At 49.9% G+C, this 26,425-nt stretch overlaps 1 protein-coding gene and 4 non-coding genes across 5 annotated transcripts in view; 4 read left to right on the forward strand and 1 right to left on the reverse strand.

The window, feature by feature from the left end:
- Nucleotides 1-7,793: 7,793 nt before the first annotated feature.
- DCAF12 (DDB1 and CUL4 associated factor 12) overlaps nucleotides 7,794-26,425 on the reverse strand; it is a 76,777-nt gene continuing 58,145 nt past the window's right edge. The window contains exons 7-9 of the mRNA XM_060236244.1: nucleotides 24,089-24,251; nucleotides 15,217-15,395; nucleotides 7,794-9,835 (exon numbers count right to left, since the gene is read on the reverse strand). Coding sequence (XP_060092227.1) covers nucleotides 9,677-9,835; nucleotides 15,217-15,395; nucleotides 24,089-24,251 — 501 coding nt within the window. The 3' untranslated portion in view covers nucleotides 7,794-9,676. The remainder of the gene's footprint in view (nucleotides 9,836-15,216; nucleotides 15,396-24,088; nucleotides 24,252-26,425) is intronic.
- On the forward strand, nucleotides 19,916-19,987 carry TRNAI-GAU (transfer RNA isoleucine (anticodon GAU)). The gene has a single exon. It is a non-coding gene; the product is annotated as a tRNA-Ile (tRNA).
- Nucleotides 20,053-20,124, forward strand: TRNAL-GAG (transfer RNA leucine (anticodon GAG)). The gene has a single exon. It is a non-coding gene; the product is annotated as a tRNA-Leu (tRNA).
- On the forward strand, nucleotides 20,324-20,395 carry TRNAT-GGU (transfer RNA threonine (anticodon GGU)). Its single transcript has one exon. It is a non-coding gene; the product is annotated as a tRNA-Thr (tRNA).
- On the forward strand, nucleotides 20,598-20,669 carry TRNAL-GAG (transfer RNA leucine (anticodon GAG)). Its single transcript has one exon. It is a non-coding gene; the product is annotated as a tRNA-Leu (tRNA).

Genomic DNA, 26,425 nt, shown 5'->3' on the forward strand with positions numbered 1-26,425 from the left:
CCGGCCACAGTGGCTGCAGGGAAAAGTCTGATTTGGGGTTGGTGCTGTAGCAGTGCGATTCTTTCTCAATCTCCTTTTGTCCTCAAGACCAGCTATGCGTGCGTTCTCAAAGAAAGATATAGAATAAAGCATCAACTAGAATAAACGGAATCTGGGAGACTGAGGTTTAAATCCTGCTCTGTCATGAAAGCGCACTGCATAGCCATGAGCGGTGTGAGGGGCATCTGGTTGGGACATCTCTTACCCCATTGGTCACCAGGGTCAGCTCAGCTCATCTGGCTGTTCAGATGGGTGTCCCCTCCCTCCCTCACCATTCCATGGACACCCTTTCCAGATCTGCACACTTGATTAAAGAGGATGACCATCCCAGATACACAGATCCAGGTGGGTGGCCATGTTAGTTTGAAGCAGCAGAACAAAGTTTGAGTTCACTGGCGCCCTTAAGGAGAATAGGAATAAACAGCTATCAAATGAGGTGCAGCTTAATTAGGAGTATTGTGCGCGATTCTGGTCACTGTACCTCAAAAAAAGATATTAGAACTGGAAAAAAGGCAGAAAAGGACAACTAGAATAATTAAAGGCTTGGAACACTTTTCCTAAGAAGATGATGATGATGATATTGGATTTATATCCCGCCCTCCACTCCGAAGAGTCTCAGAGCGGCTCACAATTTCCTTTATTTTCCTCCCACACAACAGACACCCTGTGAGGTAGATGAAGATATTGGATTTATATCCCGCCCTCCACTCCGAAGAGTCTCAGAGCGGCTCACAATCTCCTTTACCTCCCTCCCCCACAACAGACACCCTGTGAGGTGGATGAAGATATTGGATTTATATCCCGCCCTCCACTCCGAAGAGTCTCAGAGCGGCTCACAATCTCCTTTCCCTTCCTCCCCCACAACAGACATCCTGTGAGGTAGATGAAGATATTGGATTTATATCCCGCCCTCCACTCTGAAGAGTCACAGAGCGGCTCACAATCTCCTTTCCCTTCCTCCCCCACAACAGACACCCTGTGAGGTAGATGAAGATATTGGATTTATATTCTGCCCTCCACTCTGAAGAGTCTCAGAGCGGATCACAATCTCCTTTCCCTTCTTCCCCCACAACAGACATCCTGTGAGGTGGGTGGAGCTGGAGAGGGCTCTCCCAGCAGCTGCCCTTTCAAGGACAAGTCCTATGAGAGCTATGGCTGACCCAAGGCCATGCAAGCAGGTGCAAGTGGAGGAGTGGGGAATCAAACCCGGTTCTCCCAGATAACAGTCCGCACACTTAACCACGACACCAAACTGGCTCTCCAAAGAAAAGTTAAAACGTTTGGGGCTCTTTAGCTTGGAGAAACGTCGACTGAGGGTTGACATGATAGAGGTTTACAAGTTTATGCATGGGATAGAGAACGTAGAGAAAGAAGAATTTTTCTCTTTCTCACAATACGAGACTGCATGGGCATTCAATTAAATTGCTGAGCAGTCAGGTTACAACTGATAAAAGGTAATACTTCTTCACCCAAAGGGTGATTAACACATGGAATTCGCTGCCACAGGAGGTGGTGTAGGCTGCAAGCACAGCCAGCTTCAAGAGGGGATTGGATAAGCATATGGAGCAGAGGTCCATCAGTGGCTATTAGCCACAGCATATTGTTGGAGCTCTCTGTCTGGGGCAGTGATGCTCTGTATTCTTGGTACTTGGAGGGGGCTAGCATTGGGAGGGCTTCTAGCGTCCTGGCCCCACTGATGGACCTCCTGATGGCACCTGGGTTTTTTGGCCTGTGTGACACAGAGTGCTGGACTGGATGGGCCATTGGCCTGATCCAACATGGCTTCTCTTACGTTCTTATGTCTGGGGTAGTGATGCTATGTATTCTGGGTGCTGGGAGGGTGGGTAACATGGGAGGGCTTCTAGTGCCCTGGCCCCACTGGTGGACCTCCTGATGGCACCTGGGTTTTTTGGCCACTGTGACAGACAGAGTGTTGGACTGGATGGGCCATTGGCCAGATCCAATGTGGCTCCTCTTATTTTCTTAAGGACGATTAGATAGATTGATGGAGGAGAAGTCTATCAGTGGCTACTAGCTATGGTGACTGAAAGAACTGGTACCATGGATAAAGTATCAATGCAGAGGCACTAATCCTCTGACTCCCAGAGCCAGGAGGCAAAATAAAGGGAAGGCCGCAGCCTCTACACCCCATTGCTGGCCTTTCTCCCATAGGGAATAATGGAGTTACCTTCTTTTGGGGCTCATAGAATTGGGCCCCCTGGTCTAATCTGTTAAGAAACATTGGCCGGGGGGGGGGGAGGGTTAGGAGAGGCACCAGATTCTGAATAACCCTGAAATGAAGGGAGGCCTCAAAAGAAACTGTGGATTGGCAACCCTAGCAGCGTCTCCCTGATGCTAGTCTACCAACCTAATCAGGTCACCACACCAACTCGCTTGTTTTGATTAACGTTAACAGAGCAAACCCTCCAGACTTTTGAGTAAATGCATAAAAAACATGAGAAGCCCTGATGGATCAGGCCAATGGCCCATCTAGTCCAACACTGTGTGTCACATAAGAACATAAGAGAAGCCCTGTTGGATCAGGCCAATGCCCATCCAGTCCAACACTCTGTGTCACATAAGAGAAGCCATGTTGGATCAGGCCAATGGCCCATCCAGTCCAACACTCTGTGTCACATAAGAACATAAGAGAAGCCCTGTTGGATCAGGCCAATGGCACATCCAGTCCAACACTCTGTGTCACAGAAGAACATAAGAGAAGCCCTGTTGGATCAGGCCAACGGCCCATCCTGTCCAACACTCTGTGTCACATAAGAACATAAGAGAAGCCATGTTGGATCAGGCCAGTGGCCCATCCAGTCCAACACTCTGTGTCACATAAGAACATAAGAGAAGCCCTGTTGGATCAGGCCAGTGGCCCCTCCAGTCCAACACTCTGTGTCACATAAGAACATAAGAGAAGCCCTGTTGGATCAGGCCAATGGCCCATCCAGTCCAACACTCTGTGTCACATAAGAACATAAGAGAAGCCCTGTTGGATCAGGCCAATGGCCCATCCAGTCCAACACTCTGTGTCACACAGTGGACAAAAAACCAAAAACAAAACCCAAGTGCCATCAGGAGGTTCACAAGTGGGGCTAGAAGCCCTCCCACTTTGCACCCCCCAAACACCAAGAATACAGAGCATCACTTGCCCCCAGTCAAGACAGTTCCAACAATACGCTGTGGCTAATAGCCACTGATGGACCTCTGCTCCATATGCTTATCCAATCCCCTCTTGAAGATGTCTATGGTTGTAGCCACCACCACCTTCTGTGGCAGTGAATTTCACGTGTTAATCGCCCTTTGAGTGAAGGACTTCCTTCGATCAGTTCTAACCTGACTGCTCAGCAATTTCATGGAGTGTCCACGAGTTCTTCAATTGTGAGAAAGGGAGAAAAGGACTTCTTTCTCTGCTTTCTCCATCCCATGCATAATCTTGTAAACCTCTATAATGTCACCCCGCAGTCGACGTTTCTCCAAGCTAAAGAGCCCCAAGCGTTTTAGCCTTTCTTCATAGGGAAAGTGTTCCAACCCTTTCATCATTCTAGTTGCCCTTTTCTGCACTTCTAGTTGCCCTTTTATGCACTAGCTCGGCTCCGGCTTCCTTCTCTACATCTTGCTTGACCTTTTGACACTGACATAGCCAGGAAAACCGTTGCTGGTGTTGACTCAAAGCAGAGAATGTTCCTTGAAGCTGGAAACGGAGATGGCCTTGTCTCTCTGCTCAACATACCAAGCACGGAGTCCAGAAACCCAGAATAGAACAGCCTCGGGGATGGGTGAAGAACAAAGGAACAACAGCCCGACGCAGGCTCTAGGAGATTAGGAACAGTATAGTTAATATCAATAGATATGTGTCTGTCTCCAGGTAAGAGAATCCAACTGAATATAGAAGTGAAGATACAGTTGGAAGCACTGATTAGGATGAAAGGGCGGATGCGCCTCTGCTTGGTTGTCTCCTCCATGTCTCCTCTCCGGCCAGGGGTTTTGTAAGCCACGAGTCCTTGAATCTGACTAATGAAGGGCGCTGAGGAAGAATGCTTGACCCCTGCAAATAAACGAACCCAGCAGAAAGTAAACAGGACGCGACTTTTTTACAACGTTGCGAAAATATCCCTGCTTCAAAAATGAGTATCAGTCCACTATTGGGAGAACACACATCCGACGGTGGAGAGCGGCGTCAAGTCACAGCCGACATATGGGTTCATATGGACATATGAAGCTGCCTTCTACTGAATCAGACCCTTGGTCCATCAAAGTCAGTATTATCTACTCAGACTGGCAGCCGCTTTCCAGGGTCTCCAGCTGAGGTTTTTCACACCTACTTGCCTGGACCCTTTTTTGGAGATGCCAGGGATTGAACCTGGAACCTGCTGCTTACCAAGCAGATGCTCTACCACTGAGCCACAGCTGTCAGAACTTGTAACTTTTGCTTTCCTTGGCTTGACCAAACTGACTCCATGCTGTAACTTAATACTAACATAGAGTGCTTGACCACAGCCATTAACCCTGGCCCCTGTGCTATGCCAAATATTTAGGGCAGTAGGGCAGGCGGCAGATAGTCTCTGCTTAACATCCCCAGGTGCCCTTTGAAGACAGGCCGTTTGGCCTTCACAACAGGGGAGCATCCTCCCTTCTGATAACGAAGGCTGGGAAGAAGCAAATCTTGTCTGAGACCGTGTGAATGATTGTTTTATTGTGCTTTGCTGCTGGCATAAAATGTAACCAACTGCCAGGAATTGGCATTGCTGTTATTTCGTTGCTCTAGTACTGTAGTTCTTCAATAAAGATCCTAACTTGTAACAAGTATCGGACTCGTCTGAAGTTCATCCAAGTTCTGACAACAGCCCCATTCATGGCTCTCCAGCTGAGGTTATTCATGCCTACTTGCCTGGACCCTTTTGAGTTGGAGATGCCGGGGATTGAACCTGGAACCTTCTGCTTACCAAGCAGATGCTCTACTACTCAGCCACCGTCCCTCCCTAACACTTATGAAGCTGCTTTCTACTGAATCAGACCCTTGGTCCATCAAAGTCAGTCTTGTCTACTCAGACCGGCAGCAGCTCTCCAGGGGCTCAAGCTGAGGTTATTCACGCCTACTTGCCTGGACCCTTTTGAGTTGGAGATGCCGGGGATTGAACCTGGGACCTTCTGCTTACCAAGCAGATGCTCTACTACTCAGCCACCGTCCCTCCCTAACACTTATGAAGCTGCTTTCTACTGAATCAGACCCTTGGTCCATCAAAGTCAGTCTTGTCTACTCAGACCGGCAGCAGCTCTCCAGGGGCTCAAGCTGAGGTTATTCACGCCTACTTGCCTGGACCCTTTTGAGTTGGAGATGCCGGGGATTGAACCTGGGACCTTCTGCTTACCAAGCAGATGCTCTATCACTGAGCCACAGCCCCATTCATGGCTCTCCAGGGTCTCAAGCTGAGGTTTTTCACGCCTACTTGCCTGGACCCTTTTGAGCTGGAGATGCCGGGGATTGAACCTGGGACCTTCTGCTTCCCAAGCAGATGCTCTTCCACGGAGCCACAGCCCCATTCATGGCTCTCCAGGGTCTCAAGGTGAGGTTTTTCATGCCTAAATGCCTGGACACTTTTTAGATGGAGATGCCAGGGATTGAACCTTCTGCTTAATAATAATAATGATAATACTAAATTTTTTTTTACACCCCGCCCTCCTCGCCAAGCAGATGCTCTAACACTGAGCCACCATTCCTCCCGTTCAGACGCACAGTTTAATCAGTTGTCGCTGCTGTTTCCTACTGGATTAAAAGTGGCTGATTGGCTCCCGGTAGTCAATCGTTGTCGCCACCCTCCAAGACTTCTCCAAACCGGATTATTTCGTTACCTGCTCCTTTGTGGTGTTTTTTTAGCTCTCTGGTTTCACCTTGTCGTTTTCTCCATCTGGATAGTTCTGCTGCGATATTAACTAACTTCCGGATGTCTGAAGGCTGCCCCAGAGCAAACGGAGCCTCAGAAATCCAGTTTACGTTCACCATATGTTTTTTTACTACTTAGCAATATGATGATAATGATGATATTGGATTTATATCCCGCCCTCCACTCCGAAGAGTCTCAGAGTGGCTCACAATCTCCTTTCCCTTCCTCCCCCACAACAGACACCTTGTGAGGTAGATGAAGATATTGGATTTATATCCCGCCCTCCACTCCGAAGAGTCTCAGAGCGGCTCACAATCTCCTTTCCCTTCCTCCCCCACAACAGACACCTTGTGAGGTAGATGAAGATATTGGATTTATATCCCGCCCTCCACTCCGAAGAGTCTCAGAGCGGCTCACAATCTCCTTCCCCTTCCTCCCCCACAACACACACCTTGTGAGTGGGGTGGGGCTGAGAGGGCTCTCACAGCAGCTGCCCTTTCAAGGACAACCTCTGCCAGAGCTATGGCTGACCCGAGGCCATGCCAGCAGGTGCAAGTGGAGGAGTGGGGAATCAAACCCGGTTCTCTCAGATAAGAGAGCTACGGCTGACCCAAGGCCATCCCAGCAGGTGCAAGCGGAGGAGTGGGGAATCAAACCCGGTTCTCCCAAATAAGAGTCCGCACACTTAACCACTACACCAAACTGGCCCTCCTACACCAAACTGTGCATAACTGCATAACCACATGTTTTTTGGCCTAAGCGCATGCACATAATGTGCACACACGCATTATGCTCCTAATGGTGAAAGAAACAAACACACAAAAAAACTGTATGGTGCTGGAAGAAGACGGTTTCACTGTGGGGTGATTCGAATTGCAGCATGGCAGTCTGATCGATAATATCCAGAACAAAGATATTCGGAACAGAACCGGGTCAGTTTAACATGGACTCAACACGCTGGGTGAACAGGGCCATGGACACCCCGTAGGGGTTCAAGGCAAGAGATGAACAGAGGTGGTTTGCCACTGCTTGCCTCTGCATGGCATAAGAACATAAGAGAAGCCATGTTGTTTCAGGCCAATGGCCCATTCAGTCCAACACTCTGTGTCACACAGTGGCCAAAAAAATATATATATATATGTATACATATATATACACACTGTGGCTAATAGCTGCTGATGGACCTCTGTTCCATATTTTTATCTAATCCCCTCTTGAAGCTGGCTATGCTTGCAGCCGCCACCACCTCCTGTGGCAGTGAATTCCACATGTTAATCACCCTTTGGGTGAAGAAGTACTTCCTTTTATCCGTTCTAACCCTACTGCTCAGCAATTTCATCGAATGCCCACGAGTTCTTGTATTGTGAGAAAGGGAGAAAAGTACTTCTTGCTCTACTTTCTCCATCTCATGCATAATCTTGTAAACCCCTATCAGGTCACCCCGCAGTCGACACAACCGTGGGTTTCCTTGGGGGTCCTTCCGTCCAAGTGCTAATCCAGATGGGTTCCCCTCCCCTCTCGTGTGCTTTGCTGTTGTCATTCAGTCACACAGTCGAGTCCAACTCTTCGCGACCCCATGGGCAAAATCACGCCGGGCCTAGAATGCGTGAATAAAACTTTGTTGGTCTTAAAGGCGCTACTGGACTCCAACTTGGTTCTAAAAGGACAAAGGACACTAGTTAATAAAAGTAACTTTCCTTTGACCCGGATTTTTTCGGGGTTGGGAGGTGGGAAATAAAAGCATCCGATCTGGCATTCGACCCCACACCGTTTACAAATCCCCACGCTCAGAAACGAAGCAGCCCGCCAGCCCGCCGCCACGTACAGCACACAGCACTCGATGGAAAAACTCGCACTCAAGACCAATCCACATATTTCGATTTTATACACCACACTCCTGAACATCAAATGGGGGGGGAAAAAAAGTTACAGTTCAATGAACAGGTGGGTTGCAGTTTCAGAACGTCTCTCTCTCTCTCACTCGCTCTTTTTTAGAAAAAAAGACAAAAACGAATAATCCAGTTCAAAGACAGTGATAAACGGCAAATCCTGCGGCAGGCAGCTTTGACAAAGATCAAGGTACCAACGGAGAAAGGCACGTTAACCTCTGATTGGTCCTGTGTGCTATTTGGATGAAAGAAAATTGTCGTGGTGGTGTTGTGTAACCCTGAGACTGCAGGAGGCTATTGGCAAGACTGAAGCCGGATGCATGGGCCGGTTGTCTTAAAAGGACAAGTTTAAAGAAGCTTTTAAGATTCAGCACCCACGTAGGAAGAGAGACACCCTGTTACCGAAGGAACCGGCTTTCTGCAGAGGGAGCGCTTGGCTTTTCAGATTTTATAGGCACGTTTCCTCTGGACTGCTTCCCTGTCTGGAAAACGTAGAACTATTTCACTCCTTACGACGTTAAGGTGTACCTGTGAGAAGTTATAGGCGTGATCTTTAATGCGTGAATGCCTGAAACGTATTCCCAACTGGGGGGAAGGGTCCTACAGGGACGCTCATCACCGTTGGATGATTTAGTCAGTTTGCAGGAAAGCGGGTTGGACCCTGGAGATGCATTTCACTAACGGCAGCTCTTTCCTCTGGCGCAATGAGCCTTCGGCCAACGCAAGGAAGTAGGCTGCTGTGGGACAGTTACTCCATCGTCCATGGATGGTTGAGTAAAGCCGTGTGGGCAACCTTCCCGGCTCTGGGGAGAGGGCAGGATTCTCATTGGCTGTATCCAGCCCACTAGCTCTGCTCCAGCTGTGCATGCACTGACCTCCCCGCTCCACCCCACAATTCCCCGCACCCGTCCCTCCCTGTGCCTTTTGGTACCCCATCTCTCCTACACAAAGCGTTCTCGGGCGATACTTATCTCACGGCGGAGTCCCCTACTTCCAGTGAGGGTTTGGAGGAAGGGGGAGGGGAAAAGAGGGCAGACCGGGAGGAGAAGGGCAAATGGAAAGGCGAGGCAGGCCCCGCCTACAGGCGACATCGTCGCGTCAATGATGCAACGAGGAGCGTCATTAAACTTGTACTTTTAAAAGGATGACGTGGCGCAGGGGGAGGGGGGGAGGCTGAGCGCTGTGGACGAAGCAGTGGCATCTCACTATATAAATATTTTTTGTTAAAAAATTTTTTTTATCTCCTTTTAATTACAAGTCAGTTTTTAATCCAGGTAATGTGATTGACAAAGTTACCTGCACGTATGTACATAATCACCTGTGCACGCACACACACCCGCACACGCACACGCTAGCCCCCGGGCTTTCACAGAAAGCTTGGCAGCAGCCGATCTAATGGAGGATTCCTACCTCACAGTGAAGTAAGGGGTGGGGGGGGCGGAAGGAGGACACACATCGGGTCGGTCAGCCCGAGCCCGGGGCGAAGACTCAGCCGTTTGGGGGGGGGGAAACGCAATTAGAGGGACGAGGGAGAGCGGCGGCGGCCAAAACCCGGCCATATAAAGATCGAAGGAGATTAAACAAAAAAATTAAAAATTTGTTCCAAAAATATACAAAACTTTGGGGGGAGACCGGTAGAAGATAATGCTCCCCCTCGTAGTGGCGCCCCCCCCTCCCCAAAAAAGGAAAAGATAAGTTAACCCAAGTTGCGTCGAAACCAGAAGAGAACAATGTTATCACACAATTCATTTGTTTTTGTTTTCAGGAGGGGGAAAGCAAAGAAAATGTGGGGTTGCAGGAGGAGGGGATTCAGAGAGAAAAAAAAAAGTTGCGCTAGAGATCCGGGTTCAGAAACGGCTATTAGCTCCAGAGGCCGGCGTAATTCCCGTGGAGTCCAGACGGAAGGGGACCTCCCGCCACAAAGAGTTTCGTGCCGGACGAGTCGTAGCAGTGGGTGTAAACGGCGTTTGGGAAGAAGCTGATGTCTGAGAAGTAATTCCGCCAGGTTTCGTCATGATTCTGTCGAAGGAAGAAGAAGAAGAAGAATTGCAGGTTTCATTCCCCATTCCTCCACTTGCACCTCCTGGAACGGCCTTGGGTCAGCCATAGCTCTGGCAGGAGTTGTCCTTGAAAGGGCAGCTACTGTGAGAGTCCTCTCAGCCCCACCCACCTCACAGGGTGTCTGTTGTCGGGGAGGGAGATAAAGGAGATTGTGAGCCGCTCTGAGACTCTTCGGAGTGGAGGGCAGGATATAAATCCAATATCTTAAGTCTTCTTGCAAACTCCTTTTCCCTTCCCCTGCCCACAACAGACACTCTGTGAGCAGTGTTCTTCTAAGGTGTTAGTGTGAGCTAGTTCACAGTTTTTTAGCCTAAAGCACACCCCTTCTTTTGGCCCCAGAGCAAACTAATCTATGCAGAGGCCAAATCACTCGCTCACTACTTTAATACCAGCAGTTCAGGTAGCAGAACTGTTGCTCGCTCCACAGGTTAGAGGGAGCGTTGCCTGTCTTATGACAGAGGTGGAGCTGAGAGAGTTCTAACGGAAAGAGAAAGAAGTAAGAGACAGAAGTCCTTTTCTCCCTTTCTCACAATACAAGAACTCGTGGGCACCCAATGAAATTGCTGAGCAGTCGGGTTAGAACGCATGAAAGGAAGTCCTTCTTCACTCAAGGGGTGATTAACACGGGAATTCACTGCCACAGGAGGTGGTGGCGGCTACAAGCATAGCCAGCTGCAAGAGGGGATTGGATCAACATCTGAAGCAGAAGTCCATCAGTGGCTATTAGGCACAGTGTATTGTTGGAACTCTCTGTCTAGGGCAAGTGATGCTCTGTATTCTTGGTTATTGGGAGGAGCAACAGTGGGAGGGCTTCTAGTGTCGTGGCCCCACTGATGGACCTCCTGATGGCACCTGGGTTTTTTGGCCACTGTGCACCACACAGTGTTGGCTTCCCTTATGTTCTTATGCCTGGGGCTGTGATGCTCTGGATTCTTGGTGCTGGGGGGGGCACAGTGGGAGGGCTTCTAGTGTCCTGGCCCCACTGATGGACCTCCTGATGGCACCTGGTTTTTTTGGCCACTGTGCACCACACAGTGTTGGCTTCCCTTATGTTCTTATGCCTGGGGCTGTGATGCTCTGGATTCTTGGTGCTGGGGGGGGGCACAGTGGGAGGGCTTCTAGTGTCCTGGCCCCACTGATGGACCTCCTGATGGCACCTGGGTTTTTTGGCCACTGTGCACCACACAGTGTTGGCTTCCCTTATGTTCTTATGCCTGGGGCTGTGATGCTCTGGATTCTTGGTGCTGGGGGGGGCACAGTGGGAGGACTTCTAGTGTCCTGGCCCCACTGATGGACCTCCTGATGGCACCTGGGTTTTTTGGCCACTGTGCACCACACAGTGTTGGCTTCCCTTATGTTCTTATGTCTGGGGCTGTGATGCTCTGGATTCTTGGTGCTGGGGGGGGGGGCACAGTGGGAGGGCTTCTAGTGTCCTGGCCCCACTGATGGACCTCCTGATGGCACCTGAGTTTTTTTGGCCACTGTGTGACACAGTGTATTGGACTGGATGGGCCATTGGCCTGATCCAACATGGCTTCTCTTATGTTCTTATATGACACAGAGTGTTGGACTGGATGGGCCATTGGCCTGATCCAACAGGGCTTCTCTTATGTTCTTATGTGACACAGAGTGTTGGACTAGATGGGCCATTGGCCTGATCCAACATGGCTTCTCTTATGTTCTTATGTGACACAGAGTGTTGGACTGGATGGGCCATTGGCCTGATCCAACATGGCTTCTCTTATGTTCTCTTAAACTGCTCTTGAGAGAAACAGCTGCAAAAGCTTGTGATCTTGAGTCAGTCACATCAACAGGTGCATGTGGAGAAGTGGGGAATCAAACCTGGTTCTCCCAGATAAGAGTCCACACACTCAACCGTTACACCAAACTGGCTCCCCAAATGTATCTCCACTTGGCCCACGTATCTCTCCTGCCTCCACCAAGAGCACAGAGAAATCCATAATGTTTTAGGAAGCGGGGCACCCCAACAGTAACATTAAGGTGGGGGCATCCTGACTGTCTCATCCATCAAAGAGGCTGGGTCTGGTGGGACATCACACAGAACCTTTTCAGTGGTAGCCCCACAATTCTGGAACAACCTTTCAAAAGAGATGTGCCGGGCCCTCTCACTTTGAATCTTCAGGGGGCACTGGAAAACAGTTTTATTTAGGACTACATTGGACTCATTCTAAATTCACCGGCAGTCCTAATCAAGACTTTCAACTGCTACCTTTTATGCATTTTATAAGTGCTTTACTGACATTGAGTTCTGCAAGTCAGAATGGTGGCTAATAAAAGTTTTAAATAAATAAACAAATGACTGATACAGCAAATGCCTCGGTTTTCATTCTAGAAAGTTTTTGTGCTGTCCCTTCTAAAAAACCCTAAGAGATCCACAGAACGAGCTGTGACCAAGGAACAAAATAGCCGTGGATAGACAATGAACCAAATATTAAACCAACGATAAATTTCTATTTTTACAACAATAATAGTATCTAATATCTCAGCAGATCATAAGAACATAAGAGAAGCCATGTTGGATCAGGCCAATGGCCCATCCAGTCCAACACTCTGTGTCACATAAGAACATAAGAGAAGCCCTGTTGGATCAGGCCAATGGCCCATCCAGTCCAACACTCTGTGTCACATAAGAACAGAAGAGAAGCCATGTTGGATCAGACCAATGGCCCATCCAGTCCAACACTCTGTGTCACATAAGAACAGAAGAGAAGCCATGTTGGATCAGACCAATGGCCCATCCAGTCCAACACTCTGTGTCACATAAGAACAGAAGAGAAGCCATGTTGGATCAGACCAATGGCCCATCCAGTCCAACACTCTGTGTCACATAAGAACAGAAGAGAAGCCATGTTGGATCAGGCCAGTGGCCCATCCAGTCCAACACTCTGTGTCACATAAGAACATAAGAGAAGCCATGTTGGATCAGACCAATGGCCCATCCAGTCCAACACTCTGTGTTACATAAGAACATAAGAGAAGCCCTGTTGGATCAGACCAATGGCCCATCCAGTCCAACACTCTGTGTCACACAGTGGCCTATATATATATACACACACACACACACACTGTGGCTAATAGTCACTGATGGACCTCTGCTCCATATTTTTATCCAAACCCCTCTTGAAGCTGGCTATGCTTGTAGCCGCCACCACCTCCTGTGGCAGTGAATTCGTGTTAATCACCTTTTGGGTGAAGAAGGACTTCCTTTTATCCATTTTAACCTGTCTGCTCAGCAATTTCATCGAATGCCCACGAGTTCTTGTATTGTGAGAAAGGGAGAAAAGTACTTCTTTCTCTACCTTCTCCATCCCATGCATTATCTTGTAAACCTCTATCATGTCACCCCGCAGTTGACGTTTCTCCAAGCTAAAGAGCCCCAAGCGTTTAAACCTTTCTTCATAGGGAACTTTTTTTCATAGGAAAATTTCAAATCCAATCGCATAAATTTATACGCAGTTCAGAACCTTCAGCCAAGTGTCCATAGCAGTTAATCTGTAGGTCAAATCCATTAAGTGCTGACGTCTTCTCACTCGATTCAAAGGGCAAGATTGAAGCACTGGTGCTAGCCCTTGACCTTTCGCAGCAAAGTGCTTCAAAAACTCACTGATAAGTTGCCTGTTTGGTTCAAAAAAAAAATCAAGGACAATTTAGTCCTCGTATGGCTTATATGCTGAAAACATGGATCCAAAACAGCCGAATTTATGCGATGAGATTTGAAAATTTCGATCTGCTGAGATATTGGATAGTATCATTGCTGTGAAAAATAGAAATTTATTGTTGGCTTAATATTTGGCCCGTGATCTATCCGCGGTTCGTTTGTTTCTCGCTCACCTCTAAAGAACCCGCCTGAAGAGACTTTGGATCCAAGGCCCCAACCCAACAGAAACGCTACTATAGCCAATCCCAGGGGTCGTTTTGTAGAAAAAATAGGTGGCGGAGCTCATTAGCATAACTCATTAGCATATGATGCAAGAAAGGAGAGCCCTGGGCGAGCGAGGTCTGCTTGGGCTGGCTAGAGATCCAGCCAACCCAAGCAGGCCTCGTTCACCTGGGGCTCTCACGGGCCATCCTGTCCCCAGTCAAATGGCCAGCAAGACACCTGCTGCCCCAAATCACATCAGAAGTGGAGAAAGGGTGGCATGGGCTTCTCCAGGGGTTAATGAGGGCTGCTGGCAAAGCCCCTGGTGGCTGGCTGGCTGCCCGCTCTCCTAATCCAGGGGTTGTTATGCAGCTGCACTAACTATTCAATGGACAAGCTAGGTAGATGGGGAGGAAGAGAGGGAACCCTCAGAAAGGTTCAGGAGCTGTGCTCCTGTGAGCTCCTGCTGAATCTGAGGCCTGGCCAACCCTATATTTCAGGGGTGGCCAACAGTAGCTCTCCAGATGTTTTTTGCCTACAACTCCCATCAGCCCCAGCCAGCATGGCCAGATGGGAGTTGTAGGCAAAAAACATCTGGAGAGCTACCGCTGGCCACCCCTGCTATATTTTAAAAGGCCCGGGAGCGTGTCTCTTTCACACATATTGTGCGGCTCTCAAAGCCCCCACCACCCAACCATGGCATATGTCCCTTTAAATCACTTCTCCAAGCCAAGCCAGCCCGTGGCTTGGGAAAAAAATGCATTTAAAGTTAAAAGTTGCTTTCTTTCTCCCTCTATCCCCTTCCTCCCTTTCTTCCTGTCACTTGGCTCTCAAACACCTGACGTTTATTCCGTGCAGCTCCTGCATTAAGCGAGTTTGGCCACCCCGGGTCGAACCCAACGAAAGCGCGAGAGGACCACGGAACAGTGATGGTTCCAGAGGGCGACCATAAGAACATAAGAGAAGCCATGTTGGATCAGGCCAACGGCCCACCCAGTCGAACACTCTGTGTCACATAAGAACATAAGAGAAGCCATGTTGGATCAGGCCAACGGCCCATCCAGTCGAACACTCTGTGTCACACAGAGGCAAAAAATTTTATATATACACCCACACTGTGGCTAATAGCCACTGATGGACCTCTGCTCCATATTTTTATCCAAACCCCTCTTGAAGGTGGCTATACTTGTGGCCGCCGCCACCTCCTGTGGCAGTGAGTTCCACATGTTAATCACCCTTTGGGTCTGTAGCAGACCCACGTCAGTCTGTAGCAGAACAGCTCAATTTGAGTCCGGAAGCACATTAAGAGAACAACAACATTCCACCGCCCCGAACTCCTCCGCTGAACTACTGTTCTGTACCTCATGGCCAGGAACAAGGCATCCAGATTTTGACCGTTCCCAGGATGAGGCTCCTAGCATGCCCCTCTCCCCCCCCCCGAACGCCATGAGCTACTCACCAGCCAGCCTTTGCCGGTGGACAGCTTGAGGATCTCGCTTCCTCCCGTCTTCGATCCGCAGCAGCTCTGCGGCGGCTTCTCGTCCAGGAACCTCTGGGCTCGGATATCGTAGAACAGCAGCGACCCCTGCCCCGTCCCCACCGTGATGATGTGTTCGTAGAAGCTCACCGAGCGGATCCCTGTCATGGAAGACGGAGCGGGGAGGGGGTGTTACTCTGCGCGGTTAGCGGGAAGAAGGCGTGTGCCCGCGGCTTTGCGGGGCTTCCCTAAAACCGGCTCCACTTCGGCGGGCGTCGGCCACCCGAGAGACAGTTTCGGGGCGCTAGTCTGCAGTAGAAAAACTAGATTCGGGGCGTTTCACCTGGCAAACTGGCAGAGAACACATATCTGACGAGGAGAGGTTTGACTTTCCAAAAAGAAGACGACGACTGCAGATTTATATCCCCGTTCTTCTTTCTGAATCAGAGACTCAGAGTGGCTTACAATCTCCTATATCTTCTTCCCCCACAACAGACACCCTGTGAGGTGGGTGGGGCTGAGAGGGCTCTCACAGCAGCTGCGCTTTCAAGGACAGAGACTCAGAGCGGCTTACAATCTCCTATGTCTTCTCCCCTCACAACAGACACCCTGTGAGGTGGGTGGGGCTGAGAGGGCTCTCCCAAAAGCTGCCCGTTCAAGGACAAGAGTCTCAGAGCAGCTCACAATCTCCCTTCCCTTCCTCCACCACAACAGGCACCCTGTGAGGTGGATGGAGCTGAGAGAGCTATGACAGAAGCTGCCCTTTCAAGGACAACTCCTGTGAGAGCTATGGCTGACCCAAGGCCATTCCAGCAGCTGCAAGTGGAAGAGTGGGGAATCAAGAAGAAGATGACTGCAGATTTATACCCCGACCTTCTCTCTAAATCAGAGATTCAGAGCGGCTTACAATCTCCCAAATCTTCTCCCCCCACAACAGACACCCTGTGAGGTGGGTGGGGCTGAGGGAGCTATGACAGAAGCTGCCCTTTCAAGGACAACTCCTGCGAGAGCCATGGCTGACCCTAGGCCATTCCAGCAGCTGCAAGTGGAGGAGTGGGGAATCAAGAAGACGACGACTGCAGATTTATACCCCGACCTTCTCTCTAAATCAGAGATTCAGAGCGGCTTACAATCTCCTATATCTTCTCCCCCCACAACAGACACCCTGTGAGGTGGGTGAGGCTGAGAGAGCTATGACAGAAGCTGCCCTTTCAAGGACAACTCCGGCGAGAGCCATGGCTGACCCTAGGCCATTCCAGCAGCTGCGAGTGGAGGAGTGGGGAATCAAACCCGGTTCTCCCAGATAAGAGTCCGCACACTTAGCCACTACACCAAACACAGAATCATAGAGTCTGTGGAGTCATATAGAGTCATATGGAGCAGAGGTCCATCAGTGGCTATTAGCCTCAGTGTGTGTGTGTGTGTGTATATATATATAATTTTTTTGCCACTTTGTGACGCAGAGTGTTGGACTGGATGGGCCATTGGCCTGATCTAACATGGCTTCTCTTATGTTCTTATAGAGTCGGAAGGGATCTCCAGGGTCATCTAGTCCACCCCCTACACAATGTAGGAAATTCACAGAGACCCCCCTCCGACACACACATCCAGTGACCCCCGCTGCACGCCCAGAGGATGGGAGAAAAAAACCTCCAGGATGCCTGGCCAAACCGGCCTGGTGGAAAATTGCCTCCTGGTTCCAAAGCGGTGATTGGCATTTCCCTGGGTGTGCAAGGAAGGGCCACGCGAACTAAGCATGGATACAGCCCTTCCTGCCCATCTTCTCCTGACCTGATGCACCTAACCTCCCCCTGCCCCCATTCCTGCCCACCCCTCTTGTCATCTGCAATAAGTTCAGAGAATCAGCATCGCCGTCAGGGGGCCGTATCTGATAAAGGCAGTGCTGGCTCTCGAAACGTCACTTCTCAAAAAAGTTTTGATTGTCCCCCAGGTGCGACCGGAGCACTTTCCTACCGCCGCCCAAAACGGGCAACCCTGAACTGGAGTACACATTGAAACTCCAGCATTCCAAAGCACCCTTTCTCCCCCGCCCGGGGTTCAAATCATTCACATCAAACCAGCTAGATTCAAGCCCAAGGGCACCTGAGCAACCAACTAACCAAGTTTTCAGGGTGTGCACTTTGAAGAGCCCAAGTTCACTTTGGCAGATGCGAGTTAGAACAGGGATCTCTGAGCCCTTCTGTTCTCGGCGGGAAGGGCGGGATATAAATCTAATAAACGTAACCCAAACATTCTGAAGGTGGGTGTGGCAAAGAAGGGGCACTCAAGGTCAAAGGTACGATACAAAACGTAATCCGCTTGATTAGAACACAAAAAGGAATGTTTTAAGGACAGAAATTAGCATCTGCAGCGAGGTAAGAATTCCACTGCTGACCCAAGACTGGCAGGCCTCAGACAGAAAGGCTTCGAAGGGGGATTGCAACGTGAGATTGTTGAACTCGAGTTCATTCACAGATTCAGAAGGGCTACCCCCGTCCTCTGGGGGCTGAAGAGGGACAAAGGATCCTTGCCTCTGATGTACAGAGTTTTGACCCTCAAAAGCTCATACCCTGAAACTCTCATTGGTCTCTAACTGTGGTGCTCTTGGGTTGAATCTAGACCGACACGGCTACCCCCTGAAGCTCTTAGCGTCAAACCAGAAGCACAGACTGTGCCCCAGTTAATGGGAAAACACCTCTTGTAAGCATCTCCCCTTGGAACTATTTTGGGCACACCCTTGAAGCCAGAGAGCCTGGCTGGTGCAACCTGAGAAGGTGACAAATTGCCTGCTCATGCTCCCTTAAGGTAAGACACATAAGCTTCCCTCACCCCCCCCCCCGCCCCCAAACACAACCAGAGCAGCAGCTAAGCACTGAGTGATTTAAGGCTCAGCAGATCCGAACCCATTCCACGACTTCACATATTTATTCTCATGTCCTAACAGACATGGGAAACAGATGGTAAGTCGGCCGCATTTTAATCCCATAAAAGAAGCAAGAAGGAAACAGGCAGTGAGCAGAGCACAAGAGGCTTCAGGAGGCAATGGAGGACGCTTGACTGGAGGCCCAGAATTCCCTTGAAGCAATGCATCAAGGGAGAGGGGGGAATAAAGTTCTGTCAAGTCACAGACAATTTATGGCAGTGGTGGTGGTGGCTACAAGCATAGCCAGCTTCAAGTGGGGATTGGATAAACATCTAGAGCAGAGGGCCATCAGTGGCTATTAGCCACAGCGTATTGTTGGAACTCTCTGCCTGGGGCAATGGTGGTCTGTATTCTTGGTGCTTCAGAGGGGCAACAGTGGGAGGGCTTCTACCCAAATGGTGGACCTCCTGATGGCACATAGGGTTTTTTAGCCACTGTGTGACACCGAGTGTTGGACTGGATGGGCCACTGGCCTGATAGAACAGGGCTTCTCTTATGTTCTTATGTGACACAGAGTGTTGGACTGGATGGGCCATTGGCCTGATCCAACAGGGCTTCTCTTATGTTCTTATGTGACACAGAGTGTTGGATTGAATGGGCCACTGGCCTGATCCAACAGGGCTTCTCTTATGTTCTTCTGTGACACAGAGTGCTGGACTGGATGGGCCTTTGGCCTGATCCAACAGGGCTTCTCTTATGTTCTTACGTGACACCGAGTGTTGGACTGCATGGGCCTTTGGCCTGATCCAACATAGCTTCTCTTATGTTCTTCTGTGACACAGAGTGCTGGACTGGATGGGCCACTGGCCTGATCCAACAGGGCTTCTCTTATGTTCTTATGTGACACAGAGTGTGGGACCGGATGGGCCTTTGCCCTGATCCAACAGGGCTTCTCTTGTGCGACACAGAGTGTTGGACTGGAGGGGCCATTGGCCTGATCCAACATGGCTTCTCTTATGTTCTTATGTGACACAGAGTGTCGGACTGGATGGGCCATTGGGTCAGCAATAGCCTTGGGTCAGCCATAGCTCTTGTAGGAGTTGTCCTTGAATGGGCAGCTCCTGTGAGAGCCCTCTCAGCCCCACCCACCCCACAGGGTGTCTGTTGTGGGGGAAGAAGATATAGGAGATTGTGACCGCTCTGAGACTATGAGATTCAGAGTATAGGGTGGGATATAAAACCAGTATCTTCATCTTCTTCTCTCAGCCCCACCTGCTGTCTACTGTGGGAAGGGAATGAGATTGTAAGCTGTTCTGAGATTTCTTCGGGTAGGGAAGGGCGGGGTATAACACTAACTCTTCTTCCTTGGAGGTCTCCCATCCAAGTACTAACCAGGACTGGCTCTGCTTAGGTTTCGAGATCTGATGAGAACGGGCTAGCCTGGGCCATCCGGGTCAGGGCTAATCCCCGGCATCTCCAACTAAAAAAGGTCCAGGCAAATAGGCGTGAATAACCTCAGCTGGAGACCCTGGAGAGCCATGAATGGAGCTGTGGCTCAGTGGTAGAGCATCTGCTTGGTAAGCAGAAGGTCCCAGGTTCAATCCCCGGCATCTCCAACTAAAAAGGGTCCAGGCAAATAGGTGTGAAAAACCTCAGCTTGAGACCCTGGAGAGCCATGAATGGGGATGTGGCTCAGTGGTAGAGCATCTGCTTGGTAAGCAGAAGGTCGCAGGTTCAATCCCCGGCATCTCCAACTAAAAAGGGTCCAGGCAAGTAGGCATGAAAAACCTCAGCTTGAGACCCTGGAAAGCCATGAATGGGGCTGTGGCTCAGTGGTAGAGCATCTGCTTGATAAGCAGAAGGTCCCAGGTTCAGTCCCTGGCATCTCCAACTAAAAAGGGTCCAGGCAAGTAGGCATGAAAAACCTCAGCTTGAGACCCCGGAGAGCCATGAATGGGGCTGTGGCTCAGTGGTAGAGCATCTGCTTGAGAAGCAGAAGGTCCCAGGTTCAATCCCTGGCATCTCCAACTAAAAAGGGTCCAGGCAAGTAGGCGTGAAAAACCTCAGCTTGAGACCCTGGAGAGCCATGAATGGGGCTGTGGCTTAGTGGTAGAGCATCTGCTTGGGAAGCAGGAGGTCCCAGGTTCAATCCCTGTCATCTCCAAAAAAGGGTCCAGGTAAATAGGTGTGAAAAACCTCAGCTTGAGACCCTGGAGAGCCATGAATGGGGATGTGGCTCAGTGGTAGAGCATCTGCTTGGTAAGCAGAAGGTCCCAGGTTCAATCCCCGGCATCTCCAACTAAAAAGGGCCCAGGCAAGTAGGCATGAAAAACCTCAGCTTGAGACCCTGGAAAGCCATGAATGGGGCTGTGTCTCAGTGGTAGAGCATCTGCTTGATAAGCAGAAGGTCCCAGGTTCAGTCCCTGGCATCTCCAACTAAAAAGGGTCCAGGCAAGTAGGCATGAAAAACCTCAGCTTGAGACCCTGGAGAGCCATGAATGGGGCTGTGGCTCAGTGGTAGAGCATCTGCTTGAGAAGCAGAAGGTCCCAGGTTCAATCCCTGGCATCTCCAACTAAAAAGGGTCCAGGCAAGTAGGCGTGAAAAACCTCAGCTTGAGACCCTGGAGAGCCATGAATGGGGCTGTGGCTTAGTGGTAGAGCATCTGCTTGGGAAGCAGGAGGTCCCAGGTTCAATCCCTGTCATCTCCAAAAAAGGGTCCAGGTAAATAGGCGTGAAAAACCTCAGCTTGAGACCCTGGAGAGCCGCTGTCAGTCTGGGTAGACAATACTGACATTGATGGAGTGAGGGTCTGATTCAGTATTAGGCAGCTTCATATGTTCATATGAGACCAAGGGCGGACATACCTTTACAGTCACGCAGTCCTTGTGCTGTGGTGGCAGCAGCTGCCAAAGCACCGTTTTAAAGAAAATCTTCTTACCCAATCAAACCTCCGATGGCCAATCAAAGATGATGATGATATTGGATTTATATCCCACCATATACTCTGAATCTCAGAGCGGCTCACAATCTCCTCTACCTTCTCCCCCACCCCCACCGACACCCTGTGGGGCTGAGAGAGCTCTCAAAGCAGCTGCCCTTTCAAGGACAACCTCTCCCAGGGCTATGGCTGACCCGAGGCCGTTCCAGCAGGTGCAAGTGGAGGAGTGGGGAATCATGCCTGGTGTTCCCAGATAAGAGTCCGCGCACTTAACCACTACATCAAACTGGCTCAAATTAGCACCCATAACGAACCACACAAGACGATGGTGGGTCCCAATCTTCACATCCCAACAAGATAAAGAGGGCCCCTGTGTCGACTTGGGTTTTGGAAAATTTTGAGGTTTGTAGTTTGGAGATCCTCTTGAAAGCTCCTGGTCCTCCCAGTTGCTGCTAATGGTTTTCCCTTCCCCTAGATTTGGTTGATTCAGCAGTTTCATCCTTTGGTAGACGATCCTGATCTTTCCATCGTTATCCAGATTAGAATGCTCGTCGTTACTCTTTAGGTGGCCCTGTGGCGCAGAGTGGTAAAGCTGCAGTACTGCAGTCCAAGCTCTGCTCACGACCTGAGATCGATCCCGGCAGAAGCTGGGTTCAGGTGGCCAGCTCAAGGTTGACTCAGCCTTCCATCTTTCCGAGGCCGATAGCTTGCTGGGGGGAAAGTGCAGATGACTGGGGAAGGCAAGGCCAAACCACCGCATTAAAAGCCTGCCATGAAAACATCATGGTGCGACGTCACCTCGGAGTCGGAAACAACTGGTGCTTGCACAGGGGACTACCTTGACTTTCGCCTTTAGTTATTCTTTATAGAATTTTCCTTGTAATCGATTTGGATACTTCTGCTGGTGTCAAACGTCATGGACAGATTTTTCTTAGATATCAGTTTCTAAAGCTTTGTCATACCTCTGCTATGACATAGCTTTAGTTTGTTGTAGTGGTGAAGTGTGCGGACTCTTATCTGGGAGAACCGGGTTTGATTCCCCACTCCTCCACTTGCACCTCCTGGAATGGCCTTGGGTCAGCCATAGCTCTGGCAGAGGTTGTCCTTGAAAGGGCAGCTGCTGTGAGAGCTCTCTCAGCCCCATCCACCTCATAGGGTGTCTGTTGTGGGGGGAGGAAGGTAAAGGAGATTGTGAGCCGCTCTGAGACTCTTCAGAGTGGAGGGCGGGATATAAATCCAATATCTTCATCTACCTCACAGGGTGTCTGTTGTGGGGGAGGAAGGGAAAGGAGATTGTGAGCCGCTCTGAGACTCTTCGGAGTGGAGGGCGGGATATAAATCCAATATCTTCATCTACCTCACAAGGTGTCTGTTGTGGGGGAGGAAGGGAAAGGAGATGGTGAGCCGCTCTGAGACTCTTCGGAGTAGAGGGTGGGATATGAATCCAGTATCTTCATCTACCTCACAGGGTGCCTGTTGTGGGGGAGGAAGGGAAAGGAGATTGTGAGCCGCTCTGAGACTCTTCGGAGTAGAGGGTGGGATATGAATCCAGTATCTTCATCTACCTCACAGGGTGCCTGTTGTGGGGGAGGAAGGGAAAGGAGATTGTGAGCCGCTCTGAGACTCTTCGGAGTGGAGGGCGGGATATAAATCCAATATCATCATCTACCTCACAGTGTGTCTGTTGTGGGGGAGGAAGGGAAAGGAGACTGTGAGCCACTCTGAGACCCTTCGAAGTGAAGGGCGGGATATAAATCCAATATCTTCATCTACCTCACAGTGTGTCTGTTGTGGGGGAGGAAGGGAAAGGAGATTGTGAGCCACACTGAGACTCTTTGGAATGGAGGGTGGGATATAAATCCAATATCTTCATCTACCTCACAGGGTGTCTGTTGTGGGGAGGAAGGTAAAGGAGATTGTGAGCTGCTCTGAGACTCTTTGGAGTGGAGGGTGGGATATAAATCCAATATCTTCATCTACCTCACAGGGTGCCTGTTGTGGGGGAGGAAGGGAAAGGAGATTGTGAGCCGCTCTGAGACTCTTCGGAGTGGAGGGCGGGATATAAATCCAGTATCTTCATCTACCTCACAGGGTGTCTGTTGTGGGGGAGGAAGGGAAAGGAGATTGTGAGCCGCTCTGAGACTCTTCGGAGTGGAGGGCGGGATATAAATCCAATATCTTCATCTACCTCACAGGGTGTCTGTTGTGGGGGAGGGAGGGAAAGGAGATTGTGAGCCGCTCTGAGACTCTTCAGAGTGGAGGGCGGGATATAAATCCAATATCTTCATCTACCTCACAGGTGTCTGTTTTGGGGGAGGAAGGGAAAAGAGATTGTGAGCCGCTCTGAGACTCTTCGGAGTGGAGGGCGAGATATAAATCCAATAGCTTCATCTACCTCACAGGGTGTCTGTTGTGGGGGAGGAAGGGAAAGGAGATTGTGAGCTGCTCTGAGACTCTTCGGAGTGGAGGGCGGGATATAAATCCAATATCATCATCTTCTTCTGGTAAGAAAGCCAGTTTGGTGTAGTGGTTAAGTCTGGGAGAAATCTGGGAGAACCAGGTTTGATTCCCCACTCCTCCACTTGCACCTGCCAGCACGGCCTTGGGTCAGCCATAGCTCTGGCAGAGGTTGTCCTTGAAAGGCCAGCTGCTGTGAGAGCCCTCTCCAGTCCCACCCACCTCACAGGGTGTCTGTTGTGGGGGAGAGAGATAAAGGAGATTGTGAGCCGCTCTGAGCCTCTTGAGCGGAGGGCGGAATATAAATCCAATGTTGTCTTCTTCTTCTTATATCTGTATTATTTCTGGCCAAATTCAAAGCAGCCATAAACAGAAAGAAGGTAAGCCAGGAGAGAAATATTGCATCTCGTTAATTTTTTATTACTGATTTGCCAATCAGAGCCAAATTTAGTTTTCCTGATCTTTCCTTCCATATTATCTTACCGCAACTGTTTGCGCTATCTGACACAGACTGGCTTTTAAATTGGCCCGTCATTCTCACAAAATAAAGAAATAAAATCCTTTAAAAAAGGGGGGGGGTACAGAGGGTCCTTACCGCTGCCTCGCTCCCTGGAACAGACCGATTTGACGTTGTGGGAAGGCTGCCGGGGGTCCAGAAACGACACGTGAGCCTGGGACCCGACGGCGTACACAGACCACTCCTGTCCGTAAGCCAGACACACGTTCTCTCGACAGTAGGGCAGTTTTGTTGAGAGCAACTGAAACAAAAAGACAACCCTGATGAGATTTAGTAGAAATAACCGCGATTATGTCGGAAGTCTTAAACGGGACAAAGAAGTGGAAGGAGGAGAAGGAAGAGGAGACTGTAGATTTATACCCTGCCCTTCTCTCTGAATCAGAGTCTCACAGCGGCTCACAATCTCCTTTGCCTTCCTCCCCCACAACAGACACCCTGTGAGGTAGATGAAAATATTGGATTTATATCCCGCCCTCCACACCGAAGCGTCTCAGAGCGGCTGACAAGCTTCTTTCCCTTCCTCCCCCACAACAGACACCCTGTTAGGTAGATGAAGATATTGGATTTATATCCCACCCTCCACTCTGAAGCGTCTCAGAGCGGCTGACAATCTCCTTTGCCTTCTTCCCCCACAACAGACACTCTGTGAGGTAGATGAAGATATTGGATTTATATCCCACCCTCCACTCCAAAGAGTCTCAGAGCGGCTCACAATCTCCTTTCCCTTCCTCCCCCACAACAGACACACCCTGTGAGGTGGGTGGGGCTGAGAGAGCTCTCGCAGAAAGCTGCCCTTTCAAAGACAACTCCTGCGAAAGCTATGGCTGACCCAAGGCCATTCCAGCAGCTGCAAGTGAAGGAGCGGGGAATCAAACATGGTACTCTCAGATGAGAGTCTGCGCACTTCACCACTACACCAAACTGGCTCTCACTAGTTAATAACCTGAATGCAGCCTCAAGGAAAGAAAAGGGAATGCCTTGGCTTTTGAAACAAGGAAAGATTTGTGGCCAAAGACAGATACGGATACCGTTTCTCCAAGAATCAAACACATTTATTTCATTTATACTCCCCCTCTTCACTTCAATGAGGACCCAAAGCAAATTACATCATTCTCCTCCTCCATTTTATCCTATTAATATTTGATAACGGGTTTAAATTAAGGAGGGTACTGGCTGGATATTAGGAAAACGTTTTTTTACAGGAAGAGTTCTTCAACAGTGGAATCAGCTATGGAGGGAGGTGGTGAACTCCCCTCCCCCCCACTGGCAGTCTTTAAGCAGCAGCTGGATGAACACTTGTTGGGGGTGTTCTAAGCTGATTCTGCATTGAGCAAGGGGGGTTGGACTACATGTGTGAGCCGGAGGCTAAAAAACTGTAAGCTAGCTCACACTAACTCAGCTTGAACACTGTCCAAGACTCTATTTCGCTATTCTCAGCTCAGGGAATACCGGTGTCAGCAACTGGGGAAGCAGGTCTCCCTGCACTGCCCTCTTAAAACTCAAGGCCACTGCACGGGCATCCAGTACTCCTTCGAGTTAGTACACTGATTGCAGCTGTAAGAGATGGAAGGGGTTTTTATTCATTTACTTGACTTTGTTTTTTATCCCATAAGGGGAGGGACGGTGGCTCAGTGGTAGAGAATCTGCTTGGTAAGCAGAAGGTCCCAGGTTCAGTCCCTGGCATCTCCAACTAAAAAGGGTCCAGCCAAGTAGGCATGAAAAAACTCAGCTTGAAACCCTGGAGAGCCATGAATGGGGCTGTGGCTCAGTGGTAGAGCATCTGCTTGGTAAGCAGAAGGTCCCAGGTTCAATCCCCGGCATCTCCAACTAAAAAGGGTCCAGGCAAATAGGTATGAAAAACCTCAGCTTGGGACCCTGGAGAACCATGAATGGGGCTGTGGCTCACTGGTAGAGCATCTGCTTGAGAAGTAGAAGGTCCCAGGTTCAATCCCCAGCATCTCCAACTAAAAAGGGTCCAGGCAAATAGTTGTGAAAAACCTCAGCTTGAGACCCTGGAGAGCCATGAATGGGACTGTGGCTCAGTGATAAGAGCATCTGCTTGGTAAGAAGAAGGTCCCAGGTTCAATCCCCGGCATCTCCAACTAAAAAGGGTCCAGGCAAATAGGCGTGAAAAACCTCAGCTTGAAACTTTGGAGAGCCGCTGCCAGTCTGAGTAGACAATACTGACTTTGATGGACGAAAGAGGGTCTGATTCAGTAGAAGGCGGCTTCATATGTTCATACTGGAGAGGGATTGTGGCTCAGTGGCAGAGCATCTGCTTGGTAAGCAGAAGGTCCCAGGTTCAATCCCTGGCATCTCCAAATAAAAAGGGTCTAGGCAAATAGGTGTGAATAACCTCAGCATGAGAACCTGGGGAGCCATGAATGGGGCTGTGGCTCAGTGGTAGAGCATCTG

This window comes from Heteronotia binoei, chromosome 4 (assembly GCF_032191835.1).
Source record: "Heteronotia binoei isolate CCM8104 ecotype False Entrance Well chromosome 4, APGP_CSIRO_Hbin_v1, whole genome shotgun sequence".
Taxonomy (NCBI): Eukaryota; Metazoa; Chordata; class Lepidosauria; order Squamata; family Gekkonidae; genus Heteronotia; species Heteronotia binoei.